A 21533-nucleotide genomic window follows, 5' to 3' on the forward strand; every position below is an offset into this window, starting at 1 on the left:
CTTCCTGCTTCTTGTGCATTCCCAAAATTCTGTGCTTTGTAGCGTGGAAGAGAAATCGAAATATTTCTGTCAAAGGAAATAGAAATATTTCTATGAAATTTTCTGTAAATCCACTTCCCACATCAGTGCTTTGAGGGAAACAAGCTGAGAGTGGGGTTTGGGTATCTGCTGGAGCTGGGCTGGTGGGTTTGTTGTGGGATCAGCTCAGATCTGACTGAGTACCCAACAGTTTCAGGTTGGCAGGGTCTGAATTTTCCATGCACACCTATTTAGTGGAATTTAACTTGTCAGCTGGACAAAGCTGTGACCTGTGACTCGTTCTGTGCCACCATTCCAGCTTGAACAGGGAATAGGGAAGACCAGATCTCACCCACAGCCATTTTGGTTGTCCCTAATTCCTTTTGCTTGTGGCATTTTGGTTTTTCTTAGGTGTCAGGGAGCTCTGAGAAGCTCAGGATATGATAGATCTGAGGAAGAAAAAAGGATTATTCCACTGAGAAATAATCTGAGGTACTTGCTGTGTCTGTGTCATGTTAAAGATTCAAGAGGAATTCAGAGGGGTGGATACTAGAATTCCAAGCTGGGTATCTCTAGATATGCTCAGAAAAGTTGACAAAACCACAGCAAGTCGAAGTAGAAAAATTAAGAAAAGGTTTGTGTGAGCAGCCCCATTTCTCAGAGGTAAAAACAGCCCCTGTGACATTCCCTTGGCACCCTGGCACAGGGGCAAAACCACTTCCCACTCGTGGCCACTTCCCTGCCTGGATATTTATTGCCCAAACCTTATTTCAACTGTAAAATTGGTGAGAATGAAGGGGTTTTTTGAGTGAACAAAAGTGAAAAAAAAAAAAAAAAAAAAAGACATTTCCCAATGGTCAGTGAAAGCAGAATTTCCCTGGCTCTGGCAGCAGCCAGAGGTGATGGGGACAGCTGTCAGAGCATCCTCTGCAGTCTGAGGAGCTGCTAAGGGGGTTCCTCATGGCCAGGCTCTGCTTTGGGTGCTGCATGTGCTCATTTCAGATCAGCAAACATGGGAGATCCCAGTACAGCTTGGATGGAGGTGGAGGAGAAAGGTTTTTGCAATGAATGGGATGAAGAAATCGGGTGGTGGGCTTGAGAATCCTAAACAACTGATTGTTTGTGGTCCTTTCCTTACAGCATTGCCATTAGTATTGTCCATGGATGAGGAAAAAGCCATTTTTTATGACCTTGAAGCATTCAATGCTCCAACCCCATCCTCAATGGGAGAGGAATAATTCCTCTCATGACATTTTGCCACTAATTTGTATATTTTCTGGCAGAAGTATTTCACACCAAGTTCCAGAGAGGGTGTTGCACAACCCAACCCACAAAGGCACATTTCTTTCATCACACAAGAGTGAGGAAAAGTGTGCCTGGTGCTTGTAGCAGCCAGGAGTGAGATCCCCCTGGGAATCCAGGCTTTTCCCTGGCTGCAGCTTCAGGTTTGCACCCAGAAGGGAGAAAAGGCTGGGAAGGAAGGAGTGGATCCATGAGGAGGGCGAAAGTTTGGGGGAGAATTCTCATTTCTTCTCATTTCATGCGGGATTTTAAAGGACTTAGAGACTCCCAGTGCTCAGGAATGCCAGGACTGGGTGCAGAGCTGACTGACACCAGCAGTTCCCACCACCTTGAGGAAAATCTGAATCTTTGTGCTGGTCCTGCCAGGCAGATGCAGCAGAGCAGGGCCTGGATTTGGGATTTCCTATTGTATTTCAGCTGTGGCCATCAGGTGGCAATCTGACCACTGGGATCATTCTGTGCTGGAGGCACTTTGGGGTGGGTTCTCCTTGGGCTTTCCAAGTTCCTTTGTGATTTAGGGCCGTGTTTGCCCAGTTCTGGGCTGTGCCTGCTGCCAGCTCCTGCCCTGTGCAGGGCACCAGAGGGATGGGAGAGGCTCCTGCAGAATTCCCAGGGGATTAAGGCAGGATGGAGGGCAGGAACTGCTCAGAATTCACCTGAATTCAGGTGAGATGAGCAGCACAGCACCCCGAGGTGATGAACCCTGGCAGCAGTAGCCAAGCACATCATTCATGGGAATATTTCCTTCTTGGTTGAGCAGGGCTGGGTTTGGATGATCTGATCCAGCTCCTCTGGCCTACAAAAGGGGTCAGAAAAATCAGTTTATTTTTGGCCTGAGTCCATAGAAATGGAGACAAAATCCTGTCACCCCAGAGTTAGAAATGTAGGTGGTTTTGTTTACTGGAGGTGTGAAATAAAAAGAATCATGGAATCAGGGAATTCCTTGGGTTGGAGTGACCTTAAAAATTATCCAATCCCATCCCCACTGCTGTGAGGAGCTCCCACTAGACCAGGCTGCTCAGTGCCCCTCAAGATATTGCTCAAAGTGCTGCCTTCCTCACCAGCCATTACATCAGGAATGGTTTGGTTTGGTTTGGTTTGGTTTGGTTTGGTTTGGTTTGGTTTGGTTTGGTTTGGTTTGGTTTGGTTTGGTTTGGATGGATTGGTTTCTTTTCTTCCCTGGGGAATATTTCTAAAGGGAAATCACAGAGCAGGAGCCTCAGATCATCCAAAGACCTGGAAAGGTGGTGGTGATGTCCCTCTATGGGCTGGAAAAGATGTTTGAGGTCACTCCACTGCTCTTTCTGTAGAGCCAGAAAATGAAAACAAATTCCAGGGAAGTCCTGGCCTAATGAATATTTTCATAGTAATAATAATAATAATAATAATAATAATAATACCACTTAACAAGCAGTTCTAGACAGCACTGTGGTTTTAATACCCACATATGATTTTAAACTCAGCTAGGAATGAGCTGCAAAGTTTGGATAATGATGAAAAAACCCTTCCAACACCCAGGTAATCCCTAAGGGAAAAGCACCTGTTGGGCTGTGCCCATGTGGTTCCATTCTTAGCCACAAAGTCAAAGTTCTCTGTGAATATTTGTATTTTCTACTCTTCTGCTTGGATATTTCCTTTGGGCCCAAGGCTCCGGGTTCTGAGGCAAAGTGTGAGTTCAGAGGGTGCCTGGCATTCTCCTCCTTGCCTAGAAAATAAAAATACCTGGGTCTCACACAAATGTTGAATTATCCAGGTCAGTGAAACTCAAGATTGTGCCGGTGATCAGGCACTGCAATTACTTCTTGGGATGTTCTTTAAATGTTCCCAATGAAGGAGTCAAAGAAGCTCTTTGCAATCTGTGAGTGTAAAAGACTCTCAATCATTTCGGATAATTGGGTATTTCCACAGCAGAATCAGATATCTAACAGCAACAACAATAATTAAAGCAGGAATAACGACAATAATGATAACAAAAACAACAATAAACATATTAAACCCCAAACACAACAAACCCACCCCAAAACCCTAACTCATTATTTCCCCTACCACCATTTCCTTTACCATCAGCCTTGCTTTTGCTTTCATTACAGCTGCTAAATAGATTATTCATGAGGTCTCTCAGCACCACTAAACCATCCCTCTCTTTGTTGCCAGCCCCTCATTGGTGTCACACGGATTTTCAGCGTCTGCCCATATCTGATTATCTGTGGAAACAACCTTTCAATGAGCCTTTTTATCCACTCCTTTCGCCGGGGAGCTTTCAGGGACTAATTTTAGTTTCATGACAATAACAATAAGGTCAAGTTGTATTTCTGTGCTGCTTTTCACCCAGGCAGACATTCCAGAGGGGCAGATGTGGCACAGAGTGGTTGTCACTGTTTGTCACCGTGGAGCGGCCGCGTCCGGCTCTCCAGGGCCGAGTTGGGATGGAGCTCAGAAGAGCTGGGGGTTGTTCCTGGAAAATCAGATCTTCTCTGCTCTTTTTTAAAAAAAAATTAATGTGTTTTTTAGCTTAACCAATTGTGGAATATTTGGGGTAAAGCTGAGAGGAGCCCCGCAGGGATGAAGGGGTTCAGTGGGGACAATCCAGAAAATTCTGCGGAATAATCCAAAACTGAACCCCAGCCGTTTGATTTGTCCCAAATCCCTGGAATAAACACAACCTGTGGAGGAGATCAGCTCCCTCACCCGTGGGGCTCAGCCTGGAGAAAAGGAGGCTCAGGAGGGACCTTTTTTTCTCCATAGTTCCAAGGCAGGAGGGTGCAGCCAGGTGGGGTTGGGCTCTGCTCCCAGGGAACAGGGACAGGACAAGGGGAAATGGCCTCAGGCTGGACATCAGCAGGAATTTCCCCATGGAAAGGGTGCTCAGGCCTTGGCAGGGGCTGCCCAGGGAGGTTTGGAGTGCCCATCCCTGCAGGTGTCCAAGGAAAGACCAGAGGTGGCTCTCAGTGCCCTGGGCCGCTGACAAGGTGGGATCAGTCACAGCTTGGACCGGGTGATCCTGGAGGTCTTTTCCAACCTCAGTGATTCTGGGATTCTGTGAAATCCACCTGGCAGTGCACAAAAAAAGGGCCCAGTTTGGGCACAGCATGGATTTTCCCTGGCTGTTGATCAGTGCTGGGTACAATTTGTTGAGCTCAGCGCTGGGTTGTGCTGAGGAACTCGACGTTCCCACATCTGAATCCCAGTCTGGGATTCAGCTCCCACAGATGCCACCTGGAATCTCTGGTATCAGACCTATGGTGACCTGAGATTGTTGTTTCGTTGTCATTTCGTGCCTTTTGCCAGTCCCTGGTCATTTAACAACTGAAAAAACACATTTACCTGTCTTTTGGTGATTCCTCTTGAAATATGAGGTCAGTCAGAGGAAGGATCAGCTTCACTGTTAATTAAAATTTAATCAGAACTGCCCTGCTTGTCCCATGGAATAAATTAAATTAACCATGTTTAGTAGTAAGGTATCTTTACACTTTACTTGTATCCTCTGGAAATTTTCACAGGTTGTGCTCCAATAAGCCCGGTTTTGCTCTTCAACTCAGTTGGAATTCCTGTTCCTTAAGTGCAAAAGAGGCTAATCATAGAGCAGAAAATAATTTGACTTGCTAATACTGGGTGAGAAAACATTTACTGCAACCACAAATATTTTCAGGATGATGGAGTATCTCATGTTCATGAAAGCTTGGTTCTGGTGACATGTTTGAGTAGGGAGGGCTGCACTTTCTAGCAGAGGAAACCCATGTCAGCTGCAGCAGGCAGCTCCCTGTTCTCCTCCAAAAACTGGAGCAAAAAAAAAAAAAAAATATTGGCAGAGGAATCAAAATCCTCCTCTTTAAGTCGAGTTTACCACCAGGTTTCTTAGGCATGAACTCCGGAAAATCTTTATTAGGCATAAAAAAAAAAAAAAAGAAAAAAAGAAAGAAATAGAGGGGGAGATGTGTCTTGCAGACAGAAGGTGCATTCTGAGTTTAGCAAAGTGATGAATTATAAATACCTCAAGTGGAGCCGTGCTTTTCCAGCTATTCTTCTGATGGCTCCTAGCTGGGAGCTCAGTGAAAAATGTCATTTTGGTGGGTGACAAATCCGCCCCTGGTGCCATCAGTGGCCAGGCGCTGGCTGTGCCCCACGGGAGCCCCCACAAAGCGGCGGTTGTTGGGTTTGTGGGGTTTGTTATCGTGGTGGGAGCTGCTGAGCACGCCCTGCTGCCTCGTGGCTGCTGCAGACGGGGCAAACCTGCTCCCCAAATACTCCAGCTCCTTCTGTTGGGTGACAAATTGTGTTTTTCTTTCCCCCCCTTTCATGTTTTGCTCCCCCACAACCGGTTTTTTGCTTTTTGGATGAGAAAGCTCTGTTTTCATTAAAGCTCTGTTTTCATTACGTGAATGGCCTTGCTTAGAAATTGATTCCCCTTGGAAAAATCCCCAAACTTTGCCTCCCTCTGTATACCCAGGGTTTTCATTTCATGGCAAGGGGGAATTGGCTTCAGAGTGACAGAGAATAAGGCTGGATTAGAGATCAGCAAGGAGGAAGGTATTGATCGCTTCCAGGTGTCTCTGAAAATAAGGATAATTTTCCTCTAGGAATATGCCAAATTAATTATTTGTAGGCTGAAATGTGAAAGATGAATCCTGGCACAGGGTGTCCAGAGAAGCTGTGGATGCCCCTGGATCCCTGGAAGTGCCCAAGGCCAGGTTGGACAGGGCTTGGAGCAGCCCGGGCTAGTGGAAGGTGTCCCTGCCATGGCAGGGCGTGGCACTGGGTGGTTTTAAGGTCCCTTCCAAGCAGAACCACTCCAGGATTCAGTGATTACAAGGCAGGGATGCTCTGTTACACCTGCAGGGGGGCATGGCTGAGCTGTAGCCTGGAGCTCACAGCTGCTGGTGTGGGACACACTGAGCAGGAACCCCAAACACCAGGCAAACACTTCTTGCCAAACTTGGATTTTACCCTGATTTACTTTTGGTTTTTCATTTCAGGGCAAGGGGGAATTGGTTTCGAAGTGACAGAGAATAAGGCTGGATTAGAGATTAGCAAGGAATTCTTCCCTGGGAGGGTGGAGAGGGTGTCCAGGGGTGTCCAGAGCAGCTGTGATCCCTGGAAGTGTCCAAGGCCTATCTTTTGATGATTCCTCTTTTAAATTTTTACACTTCTTTTACAAAATACACTGAGCCAGTTAAAGCAAGAAGTGGCCAAAGAGAACCTCAACCACCTCTTCTGTGGTTTTTTCCCCCTTCTTTCCAAAACTGAGGTTTTGGGATCTATGGGATCAGGGGTCCTCTGCTGTTTGCAGGGAGTTTTTTTCCCCAAAACTGAGGTTTTAGGATCTATGGGATCAAGGGTCCTCTGCTGTTTGCAGGGAGTTTTTTTCCCCAAACTGAGGTTTTGGAAAGAAGGGGGGGGAAAAACACTGCAAACAGCAGAGGACCCCTGATGCCACAGAACCCAGCAGGCTGCAATGAGCCTCACCCCATGGTGATCAGCCCCTTGCCTCAGCTCCACCCGAGCTCCTCAAGGGAGATTTTTTTATTCTTTAGAAGAATTTGAGCTCGGCTTAGCCAAACTTTGAACCAATGTTCACGTGAGTATCTCAGTGTGTTTTGTTCTGCTGTTTCCCCCTTTTAGGTGACAGCGAGATTGTAAATAATATGTACGAGACCGACCCCGATCTCCTTGCTGGAGAAAGCGCAGAGGAGGAAACTGAGGACAGTATAATGTCCCCCATCCCTGTGGGACCTCCGTCACCCTTCCCCACCAGTGAGGACTTCACTCCCAAGGAGGGCTCACCCTATGAAGCTCCCGTCTACATTCCTGATGACATTCCAATCCCACCAGATTTTGAACTCAGAGAATCTTCGATCCCAGGGGCAGGGCTAGGGATTTGGGCCAAAAAGAAGATTGAAGTTGGGGAAAGATTTGGACCCTATATGGCAGTACAGAGGAGCACATTAAAGGAAACAAACTTTGGATGGGAGGTAAGCGTGTGGAACGTGGGCACCACGTTCCTTTGTCTTCTCTGCCAAGTGTTCCCGGAGCTGGACTGGGGACAGAGGTGGTGACTTTGCTGATGCCGCGTTTCCCCGAGTAACTCCCCACCCCCATCACCTGAAGGATTTAAAAATCAGCAGAAATCCCTTTTAAGTTCACTTCTTGGGCCACAAAAGCTGCTCGAGCACCGTTTTGGAAGCCCGGTTTTTGAACGGTGTCGGGTCACTTCATCAAGTGCTTGTCATTTCCAAATTGTGTTCGGGGGTTGTCGCGCAGAGGGAATGGGATTAATCCCATGTTTGGTGGTTGGGGGTGTTACCTTTGACTCCCAGCCCGTGTCAGCACTGCAGGCATTATTAACTGGGCAGGGAAAAATAGCATGTACCCATTAACTGCCCCCATGTTCTCGAGTTCTTGTGCTGCTAGGCAAAGATGGAGAAATGTGAAAGTCATTTTGTTCCCCAAGAGCTGAACCAAACCCAGCCTTCAGCAGGAAAAAATGCTCTGTCCCACGGCTCCCATCTTATCTTTCTCCTTGCTTTTCTGGGCTTGTCCCAGAAATCATCTTAGCTCTTATACTCTTGATTAGAAAACATCTAGATCCGTAATTATCCTGGAATATTCATTAACAGTGAAGTGAATCCTGGGATTTCTGCTCTGGGCTCACAGTTCTATCCCATTATCCAACACATAAATCCTTCTCTCTCCCCCAGTGGCCATCCCGACATCCCATCCCCTGCTGCCATGGGAGCCGCTGGCTCTTGCCTGGGGCAGTGGGGGCAGAGGGGTTTCCTGGCAGGATTTTGTTGTAGGATAAGTGAAGTTTATCCCAAAAAGTGGGAGCTGAATTTTCCCTCATTTTTCCCCTGGGTGAAGGGAAAAATGAGGGAAAGTTTGAACGGGGTGAACGGGGTCCCTTGCCCCGTTTTCTCCATCAGCCACTACTGGGGTGAACCGGTTCCCAAAAATCCTGGAGGATTTACAGGGTGGGAAGCAGCTGAGGGCTGGAACTGTATGGTTTTCCCAGGAGAAGGCACCAGTGCAGTGACAGAACCCTGTTTTCTCAGAAACAGAGGTCAGAAAAGGCAGGCTGAAGCATCAACGCTTTTAATTTTCTCTGATTATATTTGCACTCTTGATTGTGAAGTCAAAAATCAGTGAGACCCAGTGAAGCCCAGAGAAGCAGGTCCAAATGTTTTTGTTTTGTTTACTTTTTCAATGCGTCTGAAGTGCAGGAAACAGCAAAAACCTCCTGTTTTAACAACAAAACTCAGTAGTGTTTTGTTGCTGTGCAGTAGGAAGTGTCTGAAGAGCTAAAATCAGAGTTTGGTTGAATGACTGAGTGGAGAGTTTCCTTTTCCTTCTATCCTAGAGCAGGGAAAAGAGGGTAATTCAGCTGAGTTTTGATCCCCTCTCTCCCCTCCAATGACATTCCTCAGAAATTCCTCTTGGTGTTGGTTCCTATTGTGAATATCATTGCACGATATTTGATTGGTAGTACTGTCTGAGCTTCCAAAAGTGAGGGTTTTGGGGGGGGAAAATCCCTTTTGTTTCACTGGTCTGGTTCAGGGGGGCTGTAGGTGTGAGGAGGTCGAGATTCCTGAGGAAGGTATTGATTGTCTCTGAAAATAAGGATAATTTCTCTCTAGGAATATGCCATATTAATTATTTGTAGGCTGCAATGTGAAAGATGAATCCTCTTTTTTTTTCACCTAATTTACAGATAGGTGGTATTTGTTGTTTTAATGCATATTTTTGTTTGTTATTTTGTTTAAAGGCTGATTTTTAGGAACAAACTGCAATCCTCATTGGCTGGCAGGAGTGGAACGGTGCAAACCTTTTTTCTCTGACCTTGGCAAAACATTGTCCTTGCATTCATAATTCTGATAAAAGTTGCTGTTTGCACTCATGACTTTCAGAAAGGTTCCTCACATCCCCACTGTTCTGGGTGCTCTGATAGGAGCTGCATTTATCAATTCCCGTTGACTTTGTGATACTGTTTGTTCTTGTGGTGTAATTGAGCAAACTTTCCCTCTCTGGGCACTTCTCCTCTTCCAGCAGCGTTCCTTTGTGCCCTGCTGGGGCAGGGACATTTCACACCTCAAAGGAAGGGCTTTGTCCTCCCTCAGGTGTCCCCAAACCCACCCCAACACTCCTCGCAGACACCTCTTGAATTTTCCCATTCCCCAGAGCGTTTGAGGACATTTCAGGGCTCTGTTTCCAGAAATTCCTTCAGAATTTCATTTGGGAGCGACATGCATGAATCCCTTCATGTGCTGGACAGGAATTCATGGAATAAGCTCTGTCTGCTCATCTCTACCTGATGGCAGATTGGGAAATGGGGACTTGGGATGTTCTGGGCAGCCCTACCTGATGGCAAATTGGGAATTGGGAATTTGGGATGTTCTGGGCAGCTCTGCCTGATGGCAAATTGGGAATTTGGGATGTTCTGGGCAGCTCTACTTAATGGCAGATTAGGAAATGGGAACTTGGGATGTGTTTGCATCCTCCGCTCCTAAAATTGAGCAGGCAGGAAATGAGCAATGACTGGAAAAAAGAGAAAGGGAGGAGATTTTTGTCACCCAGTAACTTGCTGGCTTTTGCTTCCATTTGCTGTTTCTTTCAGTGGTGATAAACTCAACACATCTGAAATTTGTAGGATCACAAGGAAGATTCCTTCTGCAGTTTAACATTGGGGTTTTTGGTCAGTATTTCTCTGGGATTTGTAGTTTTGGCATGCAATGACTTGTGGGTTGAATGCTGGTGTAAGATTGCCACAGAACTCCTTGTTATGGCCAATTAGAATATATTCCATTTGAATTGCCTCTCATGTTAGAAATTTATTTCAAGAATGATCCCCGTTCTTCACACCCAACCTCTTCTCTATTCATATTTCCCAATTCATTTCCTGCAGTTTATAGCCTTGATAATTCCACTTTTGTGCACACATCACTCCCCAAACTCTGAAAACTTGGTTTTTGTATTTGTTTGTTTGTTTGTTTTTAGGAGTCATGAGCTCCTTAATTTGAACACTGCTTCTGCCTTTGGCACAAGAAGCCCTTGCCCTTCATCACAGGAAATTTAGTGTCAGGCTTTGACTAAACTGGGAGTTCACTGGAAGTGGAATTGGCTATAAAGTGGTCATTCCTCAGCACCATCTCAGTTTTGCTAGAAAAAGCTGATTTTGTTGTCATACAGGATGTGCTTCATAATTAATGTCTGTTCCTTCTGATTTCTGCATTAAAAAAGAAAAATCAAGTGGCATTTTGGGGGTTGGAAAATGTGTTATTTGATGTGAGAGAGGATCTCTCTCTTCTGCCCAAGGATTACCACTGCAGAAAGAGCTTTCTATTTTCAAACTCCAGTAAGGAAAGATTTGTGAAAATAAAAAAGGCAGCAAATTGTACCTCAAAGTCCTCAGGAAATTCAGTTTCTGTTTGTTTCCATCTGAACTCCTCGCAGGTACAACTTGGTGTTAGTTGCCAACATTTCCAGTTTCACTCATAAATAGCCCAAAACATCCATGGCAATGCAGAATGCTGTGTTTTATCTGCCATACCTCAAAAAAAACCTGCATAATTATCTTTATTATTGGTGTTTTTCCTTTCGGGCAGAGAGGAGGGCTGGGTGCTGATGGTTTGAACACGTGTCCTGCCTTATCTGCAGCACAGCCTCTTATCTGACCTCCTGCTTTGCTTTGTGGGATATGTTTTTAAAAAAATATCCTTTGGATTAAACCACACCTATCATTCAAGGGCTTTTTTGGACACGGGATGGCAGCGAGTGATTCACTCCCATCTCATAAAAATAAATAAGATGTGTCAACCCTGGCCCCCAGCCCCTCCCAGGGATGATTCAGTGCAGGACCTGTTGGGTGCTTTCCCTCATTCCCTGACACTGCTGATGGTGTCATTTCACCTTTTTATTTTTTCTTGTGTGTGTGGCTTAAAAGACGCCACCTAAAAGCCCTGTGATTATTGAGTGTGACCTGATTGCATTTCTCCTGCTCCCATTGCCCTCCTGCCCGCTGACACCGAGCACAGCACTGCCAGCACCCTGAATAAATCAGGGCATTTTTGTGCTTTATGGCCTCTGGGAGCTGAGGAAAATGAAAATAAAATAATTACATAATGATTTCCATCGCTTTGGATAAATAATGGTATTTATCATGGCGTTGTTAATTTTCCTAATTGAGAGGAGAATGGGGATCTCATCCTGGGGGGAGATTTAGCACCTGCATTGTTGGAGTCATGATTTTAGCTCAGTTTGCTTCACAGGATTAACACTACTGATAAATGCAGCTTGTTTTAATTTATATTTAAATGCAGTTTGTTTTAATTTATATTTTAATTTATATTTTGAGAGAGGTTATTTGCTGAAGCACAAAGGCTTCTCTCAGCTGAGGTGTCAGAGCCAGGCTGATCCTTTACACGGAAAAATTAAATGTTTTCATTTCCTGCTTCAGGGGGGAAAGGTAGAGCCTTGTGTCCCATGGAAGACAAATAAGTGGGGAAAAAATAGGAGCCAGCAGCTGAGGATGCAGCAGAGCTCTGGCTCCATGTCTGGGCCAGGGAAAACTGCTGGGTTTTGAACACACTTTAAAGTGTCACCGACAGCACTCCAACCTCCCAATTCCTGCAAAATTTAAATTTTTAGCAGTTTGTTTGGTTTTTTTTTAATTTTCTCTGCTTTTTAGAAATATTTCCAAGTGCCAAGGGAAATTTACTTTTTGTGACTGGACTTAAATGCTGGGAGGAGAATTATACTGCTTTTCCTTGAATGCAATAAATATTAAAAATATTTAAATATTTTAAATATCTTCAAAATTGAAACACATTTTAAAATTATCTTTAAAAGATTAAAAACAGGCCTTCAACCACTTCCATGAGCTGTGATGGTTTTGTCGTGGTTTTGTCAGATCACCCAGGGATTCCTTCATTTCCCTTTAAAAGCTGATCCAGCTGAAGCGCTGAGTTCTTGTCCATCCCGCCTTAGCCAGAGATGCTGAGAGGAGAGTGAGTCCTTTAAATGAGCAAAGAAATCCCCAAAGCTCCTCGTGTCCCCTGGGCTCTCACCTGGGAGGATGTGATGACATTTCCTGCTCCTTTTCCTGCCCTGATTCATTCATTTTCCCCTCCTCTGCCTTTCCTTTGGCCTGGGGAGTGATGTTGCTGCAGCAGCTTCTCTCCCTTAGGGAAAAGGAGTTCCTGAATTGCTCTTTTCCACCCCTCATCCTGCTCTTGCAGGGAAATTGCTGGGGAATTCTGTGCCATTCAACATCTCCCATGCAATCTTGGTGTTCTCCCAGAGCTGCTCCTTAGGAAGGGAACGGAACTGAGCAAACAAAGCTGAGGAACCTCCTCTAGCCTAAAAAAATCTCACAGAAATTTTAAATATTTAAAATCATTAGAATTATTTACAATCTTTACAACATTTAAGGTCAGGGACTTGTTTTTCTTCCTTGAGATTATTCTTTTTTTTTCACTTAAGCTCTGAGTTTTGGTCCAAAGCAAAAGTTTCTCTGCAGTTTTATAGTCACATGTATAAAAACTGTAACTGGGGATGCTCTTAGCAACTATTGAGGGCAGTCTCGGGGTGCTCTGGCATTCTGTTCTCTTCATGAACCCAGAGATTCTTTCGTTTTCAGAGTTCAGAGTGATTCCAATTTCCCAGATCACCAGGCTGGAATCAGTCTGAAAATGAAAGAATCTCTGGGGTCATGAAGAGAACAGAATGCCAGAGCACCCCGAGACTGCCCTCAATAGTTGCTAAGGGTTAGAATTTTTATACATGTGAATATAAAACTGCAAAGAAACTTTTGCTTTGGACCAAAACTTAGAGATTAAGTGAAAAAAAACTAATCTCAAGGAAGTAAAATAAATCCTTGGCCTCTAAATACTGTAAAGTTTTATTTTTATTCTATTAGTTTTAATTATTTTAAATATTTAAATTTTTAAATGAGATTTTTTTGGCTGAGGAGGTTGCTCAGCTTTGTGCATGCTCAGTTCCATCCCCTTCCGAAGGAGCAGCTCTGGTAGAGCATCAATATTTTTATTTTCCCTGCAGGATCTGGGCTTTGTTCTGGTGTCAGGGGACACCACGAGGAAGGGAAGGGTCAGATCCAGGTGCTGGCAATTGTTGGGCTGCTTCCTATGACTGGAATTAAAACCATGCCAGGAGGAGCAAGGACTGGCTTGGGGTTGAGAGGAGGAAGCTGATGGAATCACAGGACAAACCCCATTTTCTACAGCTCCACCTTTTGGGGCGGTTTAATTTAATAATTTCTGCATAGAAGTGAAGAATGCACCTTATGGCATCCAAGTGAAACAACTGAAATGTGTCCCATTTTTTGACATTTCCCCAAATGCTTCAGTGCCAGGGTTAAGAGAAATGCTCCAATTCTTTTTTAGGCCCAAGAATGCCAAGACAAGTTGCTCTATCTTAGGCATTGGCTAAAACATGGGTATATAAGGAATTAAGGGAAAGAAAGAAGAGACAGGGGAAGGGAATGACTAAGAATACCTCCTGATATTTCTCCTTTATTTCCATAAGGGGTAATAACTCATGAGCAATCCGGCAGAGGGCACTTTCTTTAAATAGAACATTCTGATTCACAAGCAGAAAAAGGAAATAAATATTTTCCTTTCGTCTTTGAGAGCCATCCCTGAATACCAGCTCCTGAAGCAATATTTTATCAGCCACACATTCAAAAAGGAGAAAGAAAAAGAAAAATCCCATGAACGGCACAGTGGTGACCACAGTGGTTTCAAAAATAGCTTTTTTTGCATTGTCAAAAGCCCTGCAGAATTCGGGGCACTGGAATTTTTAACCTGCAGAGAAACCCAACCTGGGTTTTGTCCTCTCCCAGCAAAGTCTGGCTGCTGGAGCCTGGAACACAGTGGGGTTTTGTCAAGGAGATGATCAATAAGGGAAACCATAAATACACATGGGCTCTGAAAGAGGCAGCGCCCTGGGGACTCTCTCAGAGGCACTTTGGGAAGGTGGGAGCGATGCTAAATAACTCATTTTGGGGTTTGCAGGCTGCTGGTGGTACCAGGCATTCAGGAGGTTTTTTGGGAATCAGCCTCATGCTCCTCACTGCTCAGGAGATTTCTGTGGGACTGGGGCACTGAGGACTCCAAAGTGAGGTCCAGGGGTGTGCTCAGGGTCATCAAACCCTTCAGTAAACCCCATCTGAGGTTCTGGTCAATCCTAAGGTCTTAAAATTCTAAATTCCATCTCTTTACCTCAATCTGTGCAATGCAAGAAGTACCAACAGGGAATTTTCCCAAGTAAGATGTTGTGTTAATTACTTTGCCCAGCACAAAAAGTTATTAAAGAAAATAGAGTTTTTCACTGAGGAGTGTTCTCACCCAGCGTCCTGCTCCTGCTCTCTCCTTGCTGGGGTTCATTTTGGCTGCTCTTGGCCACGTGGTGCTGGGGAAATGAATCCCTGCATGTCCTGGAAGCGATGCCCGGACCATGAGGGGTTCAGCCCTGACCTTTCAGAGCCACCTCTGTGTCTGGTATGTGTGGGGGTCACAGTTGTGGGTTCCTCTGGGTCTGCATTGAAGGCACTTGAGACAGGAGTTCATGTTCACACTCAGGTGTTTATTATTTCTTATCAGTAAAACAGTCTCACTGCTGTGAGTTCTGCAGCTTTTCATTAGAAGGCACAAAATGGCCACAATCTCTTGGTACAAGGGCTTTTAAGACTGAACTATCCAATTAAGAGCTGACACCTGGATTATTTTCCCTTTTATAACCCAATAACTGATCCCAATGCAGACTCTTCTGCCCAATTACAAAATGCCACCCAAACCCATGAAGAAGGAGGAAGAAGAAGAAACCCAGGTCGACACCCTGTGCCCTCCATCTTGCTGCCATCCACAACATACTAAAAATCCCCAAACCTCAATTTCTCACAGGTGATACACCTACACTACTCTCCATAATCTATTTCACACTTTTGTGGATTCCAGTCTATCTTGAATCTGGGAAACTTTCTCCATGGATGAGGGTCAAAGTCAGTGCTGCCCTGGCAGTCAGGGCAGCCCAGAGCAGACAGGGAAATATTCCCAGTGCCCTGGGTTTCCACAGGTCTATTTTATAACCTGTCTGCTCCAGGTTCAGCCCCTCCATGGCAGGATAGCACTGAGACCTTTCCCTCAGCACACACAAGAGCTTTTTCCTCCCTCTGGCTCTGCTCAGGCAGAGTGTGCTCCTTCCCTTTGGGACAGCGCCCTGCTTTAATCGTACATCTCATTGTGCCATCCCTGCTCCATCCTGCTCAAAAATACCTCCAGCTCACCCCTGTCCCCCACCTCCTTTTTCCCATTTAGATCTCCCTGAAGCCCATTCTCCCTTATCAGCACAGTAATTTCGTGAGCAGAGCTTGGATTTCTGCCGTTTAGGCCCCGGCCATTGTCTGTCGCAGCTGCAGTCAAGATAAACCCTCACCCAGAACAAAGTTGGAATGACCTTTTACAAGCAGAATCTGCCTTGTTTCCCTCCAGACTAATTTATCAGCCTTCATTTCAGCCTAGTCTCTCTCAGCAGAGGCCTGAAAGAACATTACAGAGAGCATGAATGAACAGGGGGATTAAGATGCTTGGCTAGTCCCTCTTTTTCATCAGACACCTTCTGGATTTGCTGGGATGTAAGCTGTAAATGACCGTAAGTGCTGAACTGCCTTCAACTTGGAGCAAGGGGAAGGGAAGAGGAAGGGGGGGGAGCCACCACAGCCGAATGTTTGGAAAAGAAGAGTGATGTGAGGAGCTGGATAAAGCTCCTGTCTCAGAGGCAGAGGGCAGCAGGACTGAGCAGTGTCCCCAGTCCTTTCCTAGGGCTCCCTGTCTGTCCTCAGACAGGCTCAGCTCCCTCAGAACTGGCAAATTTAAATCCAGTTTATTGATTCAAAGCAAGTTTTAAATACTGGGCTACATCCAAAGGGTTTTGGTGCAGCAGAGCAGCCAAACTTTTATTTTGAGTGTGATTTTAACGCCACAAGAGGTGAATTTTTTTGAAGTGAACTTGACAAATGTCAAAGATCCCAACAGCAAAGCCATGATTCTCCTGTAGCTGACAACAGCCACAGTCTAAAGGAATTGCTGTGAGGAGAGGAATAAATATTTGTCTCTTGAAGGAGAGGAGAGTTGACAGCTGTAGTTGGGGTGAATTTCCTGGCAGCTTTAGTAGGACTGGATAATTCCACCCCTAAACACCATAAAATATCAGATTCTGCTTTCCTGCTTACACCTTTCAGCTTCCTTCATCTTTTATGTAACGAAGGAAAAGGTTATTTAACAACTTGGAAACTTTACTGTTAAATCACAGCCGGCTCAGTTGAGTGGGGGAAATCCTTGTCCATCAAATTCAGATCATGGTGTTTCATCCCTTGGAGTAAATAAAAAGTTTTTGCAGGGGGAGAATTTGGTGCAAACCCAGAGATTTTGGTTGTTGCTGGGGCTGTGGTGGTGCCTTGTGCCGTGGTGGAACTGCAGGGCCCAGCCAGGGAGCAGAAACATCCCCATCTAAAACGAGCAGAGCTTGCATCTCCAGCATTTTATTTGGATTTTTTTGGTGTATCAGAACATTTTGGAATGTTTCCAAACATCCCAAATGCTTCCAAACATTTTTCTGGAAAGCAAGGAAGGGGCTGCAGGTGGGGGTGTGGCAGCAGTAAGTGCAAATGTGCTGTGAGAAATGAGAAATGGGTGTTTGCACTCTCAGGTGATGCTGAACATCAGCCACAGAGTGTTTAGAAATGGGTGCAGATAGAAGATCAACATTTTGGAATTATTTTAAGGTTTTTCAATATTTTAAACAGTTACACCTGTATAGTAAAAAATTGTGTACCTATATAATAAAACAGCGCATCTAATTTTTAGGTATTTTAAGGAGTTACAGCTGAATAGTATAAAATTGTGTAATATATAAAAGACTATACCTAATTTTTAGGTATTTTAAGGACTTATACCTATAGAGTATAAAATCATGTACCTATATAATAAAACAGTATATCCAATTTTTAGGTATTTTAAGGAGTTCACTGCACCAGCCTGGCATTTGGGCCTATGGGACCACACATACCAATAAATCCTACAATAATAATTATAATATTTGGTATTTTCCTTATAATAGTATTTATTATTTTCTAATAATTGGTATTTTCCTTTCTGAGCAATAACCCCCCCCCTCGCCCCAGTTCAGTGCCCCAGGTTTCTCTAAACCTTTGCAAGACTTGTGATTTAATTTAGGCATTTGGGTGAAAGTTGTTTTTTCTCTCCTGTCTCCTACCCCAATTTGGTGCCTTTGCAGCCTTTAGCCAGTAATATGAAGATGTAGGATTTTTAGAGTTGATACAATCTTTTTTTTTTTTTGGTGGTTTAATCCCTTTTTAGTTTAACAATTCAAAATGCTGCACTGTTGGTAACTTGTACCAAGTTTACTCATGCTGAAACCAAAAGTGAGGGCAGCCATTCTGAACTATTGTCCCAAAATTTGATTTATGGACTCTCCCACCTTCAGAAGTGAAGAATGTTTTGCCATTCCTAAGTGGTTTTATCTTCTCCAAAATGAGTTTCAGCAGTGTGGCAGGGAGATGGAGATGGAGCCTTTCTGGAGAGTTGTGGAGGGAAAATGCAGATGCTTCAACCAGGACAAATTATTTCTGGCTCTTGTTCATTTTCTTGGGAAATGGACAGAAAGAAACTTAATTTCTTCTAGTCCCCTGCAGCTGTGCTTGGGGTTTAATAAGCATAGAAGGTGATTTAAGGGAAAAAAAAAAAAGGCAGAAAGTTCAGCTCCTTGTTGAGCTGTCTGTGCTCTTTGGAGCAGAAATTGGGTTTGCTGCTTAGTGGAGGAGCAGCACTTCTGGTGGAAGTTCAGCATCAGGGATGGTGCCCAAAATGTTCAGTAGCCCTGCAAAACTCAGTGAATGGGCCAAAAAATCACAGGTTAACTTCCATTCAAATACACACAAGGTTCATTTGAGAATATTTAGAATTTAATTTGGAATATGCAGGGAAGAATAATTCAAGTTGTGTCCATGCAAGGCTGAACTTCAGACTGGGATTGTTGTCTAAGAACAAACAGGATCCTTGTACAGGAGCATTTAATGAAACTACTGGGAAAAGTGTTTAAATTAAGTACAAACAAGTACTGCTTTTTGTAGGGAAATGTGAATTCCAGAAAACAGGAGATCAGGAGGTTCAGAGAGAATGGGGATGGTGTGAAATAAATTCATACATTGATCTCAGCAGGGATGCTCTGTCTGATGGCTCTTACCTGATGGCTCTGGGTCAGGCTCTCACAGCCTCCACAAATCCCATCTCCAGTTTTTATTGTCACTGATGTTGTCCCAAGGTCAGGCAAAGACCAACCTGAAAAACTTCCTTTGGGGAAGAGGGGCATTGCAGGCAAAAATCCCCTGAGCAGGGAGAAATGAAATGTTGCTGGGTGATAAGAAAAGGCTCCAAGGGAGCAGCTCTGGGGTCAGGGGGATAAACCAGGGAATATCTGGAGCATTTCCCTGGGTCAGGGGGGATACTGATCCCTGTGAGGCTCCCAGTGCATCCCCACCCCTTGCACTGGTGTCACTGGTGCAAATCCCGTTTTCAACCCTGCAGTATTTTTGTGGATTTTAGATCCAGGCCGACGTTCTCAGTGTAAATTCTCATCTCACCTGTGGTTTGTTACAAGGGTTTGTAGTTGCTGGAAATTTCAGATTTGGGAATTTGAGCCAAAGTGACTCCTTTCCCTGTCTTTTCCTGTTTTCCAAAGTCACCTCATTTTACAAAGGGGGTGTGTTGTGTGTGTGAAATAAATCAGTGTAAATTTACTGCTCACTATAAATTGTAATTGGCAAGAGTTGGGATATAGCAAATCCAGAATGGGAATGATAAAATACTGATACTGTATCCTTTAATTTATTACCTGTATTATCCACACTCTGTGTTTTCCACTTGGTTCTCTCTCCTTCACCAGTTGTGTTTTCACTAGACTGGCATTTTCCTCCTCTGATGAATTAACTGTCAATTGAAGTTAGTGAGATAAATCAAAACAAATGGACACACTGCTCCATATTGACTTTCTCACTGCCTGATTCCCAGCCCCACTTTCTGAGCACGGGGCTGTTGTTATGCTCACTTGCTTCTAAGCAAATGTACAAGAAAAGGAGGAATTGGAGGAGTTTTGTGTTTAATAGCCAGTAATTACATTTTTCTCTGTCTTTGTTTTATCTGGGATCTTGTCAATGATGAGATCCAGGCCATTTACCAAGGAAGGAGGCACTTGGCATAGTGGGAGAGAGGGAAATGTTAATGGATTTCAGGAAGCAAACATGAAAGTTCAGATCATCTAAAATGTGGTCTTAATCTACATAAGGAAGGGGTTTTTGGGATAGCCATAAGGGTTTAGGTGAAGAGGGGAACACTTTTTATCAGCAGGGGTGATGTACAGGCCTTCACTGTTAGAGAGACAAGGCTCCAGCCTGAATCCAGATTTATTAATATTTCCTGTGGGAATTCTGGGTGTAAAATGTTGTTGGGTAGGGGACTCCAAGGTGTTGAAGCCTTGGCTTTATCAACAAATGGCAGAACAATTTCTGGCTGGTTTGTTCTGTTGGTGCAAATGTGATCAGGTACCCAAATGATTGGGCTCATCTCTGTTCCTGATCAGACAAAACTGAAAAATATAAATATATAAAAATATATATAAATGTATAAAAATTTATAAGGTAATCAGTGAAAGAGGTGTGTAATGTGGATCAAGGTTTCTTTCTTGCAGACATGGCAAAACTTTCAGAGTGAGGCCCACAGGCCCAGAGGCCCACAGGCCCAGAAGCCCTCAGGCCTTCCCTCTGCTGCCACCAAAGTTGGAGCTGTGAGATAAAATATTCAATTAATTATTTTTAAAGAAGGAGAACACAAATCCATGCCTGTGTCTCCAGCAGTGCCATCTGTGTGTGGATCAAACCCCAGGCACACCTCTGGCTGAGCTGGCTCCTCTGCCAGGGTTCAGTGCTCAGAACAAGCACACGCCTGTCACAGAGCAAATTCTTTTGTTATTTGTTTACTTCTACCTTTAACATCTGTTCCTTAACACTCAGCTTTGAAAAGAGCTGGAGATCAAGCAGGGTTTTCTTTCAGGGCTCTCACCCCCATCCTGGGTCGTGTCTTCCTGAGTAACCTTCAGCAAAATAAATTTAACACCTTCTCACCTGGAAGGGATCTCCTGCACTTTAATTCAAGAAATAAAAGGTTAAAAAAAAAATAGTCTGTGCAGAGGAATGGATGGTGGAAAGGGGTAAAGCCTCTCAGCAGTAGGTTAATTGGAGAGTGGAATACCAGTGTAGATGGGAGCACATAGTTTCCTTGGACAATGTGCTAAAGAACTGGGAGCTGGGAAGGACCAGCTGGGATTGTTAGTGAATTAGCTGAAGTCAGAAACTGCTGAATGGAGCAAAGAAGTAAAGGGGAAATGAAGGTTAGGGTATAATTCAGTCTAAATTAGGTGGGCCATTCACAATGCATAAAAGGGCTCTGAGCTTCCTTTCTTGGGGAAAATGGGGAGGAAAGCTCACTTTTATTTGGATGTGTGTTGAGTGGTTGATTTTAAGAATGTGCATACCTAGAGCCTACTTTTTGGGGAGTGCATTATCCCACATGAGTTTGGAGGAAGCATTGAAAATGCCATGAGCCTGAAAGACAACAGATTTAGCAAGAAAGCCTCGGGACCCTTGTGCTGCAGGAGAATTTCATTTAATCCCTGACGGGCTGAAACAAATCCTCTTCATTGCTTCTACCTCTGCTTGTTACTCACAGTGAGCACTGTACCTGGTCACCTCCCAGGTGCTTGGAATCCACCCTGCCCCTGGCCCTCCTCTCTGTGAAATTTGTGATTTATCACAGATCCTGTGCTTTTAATCGTGGCCGAGTTTTGTTTCCAAGTGGTTGTCCCATGGGGAGGGATGTGGCAGGCAGCACATGGTCTTGGAGACTGAGTTTGTTCTACATAAATCTAGGGGAAAAGAGGCAATTGCATGAATTTAATACACAAACATTGAATTGAAATGCCTCCATGGAGCAGGAGGCCTTGAGCCTTCCAGTGGTGTCTGGGCTCCATTCCGTTCTAATTTTGAAGAGTTTTGCTGCTTCCCTTTGGGTGTTGTCTCTGTAGACCTTCAAATCCATTTGCCACAAATTTGCTTAGCATCCCTCAGAGGTGCA

At 44.4% G+C, this 21533-nt stretch overlaps 1 protein-coding gene across 1 annotated transcript in view; it reads left to right on the forward strand.

The window, feature by feature from the left end:
- Nucleotides 1-21533, forward strand: part of PRDM16 (PR/SET domain 16) — a 308571-nt gene that overhangs the window by 107612 nt on the left and 179426 nt on the right. The window contains exon 2 of the mRNA XM_036396437.2: nt 6940-7289. Coding sequence (XP_036252330.1) covers nt 6940-7289 — 350 coding nt within the window. The remainder of the gene's footprint in view (nt 1-6939; nt 7290-21533) is intronic.

The sequence above is a fragment of the Molothrus ater genome, chromosome 23 (genome assembly GCF_012460135.2).
Source record: "Molothrus ater isolate BHLD 08-10-18 breed brown headed cowbird chromosome 23, BPBGC_Mater_1.1, whole genome shotgun sequence".
Taxonomy (NCBI): Eukaryota; Metazoa; Chordata; class Aves; order Passeriformes; family Icteridae; genus Molothrus; species Molothrus ater.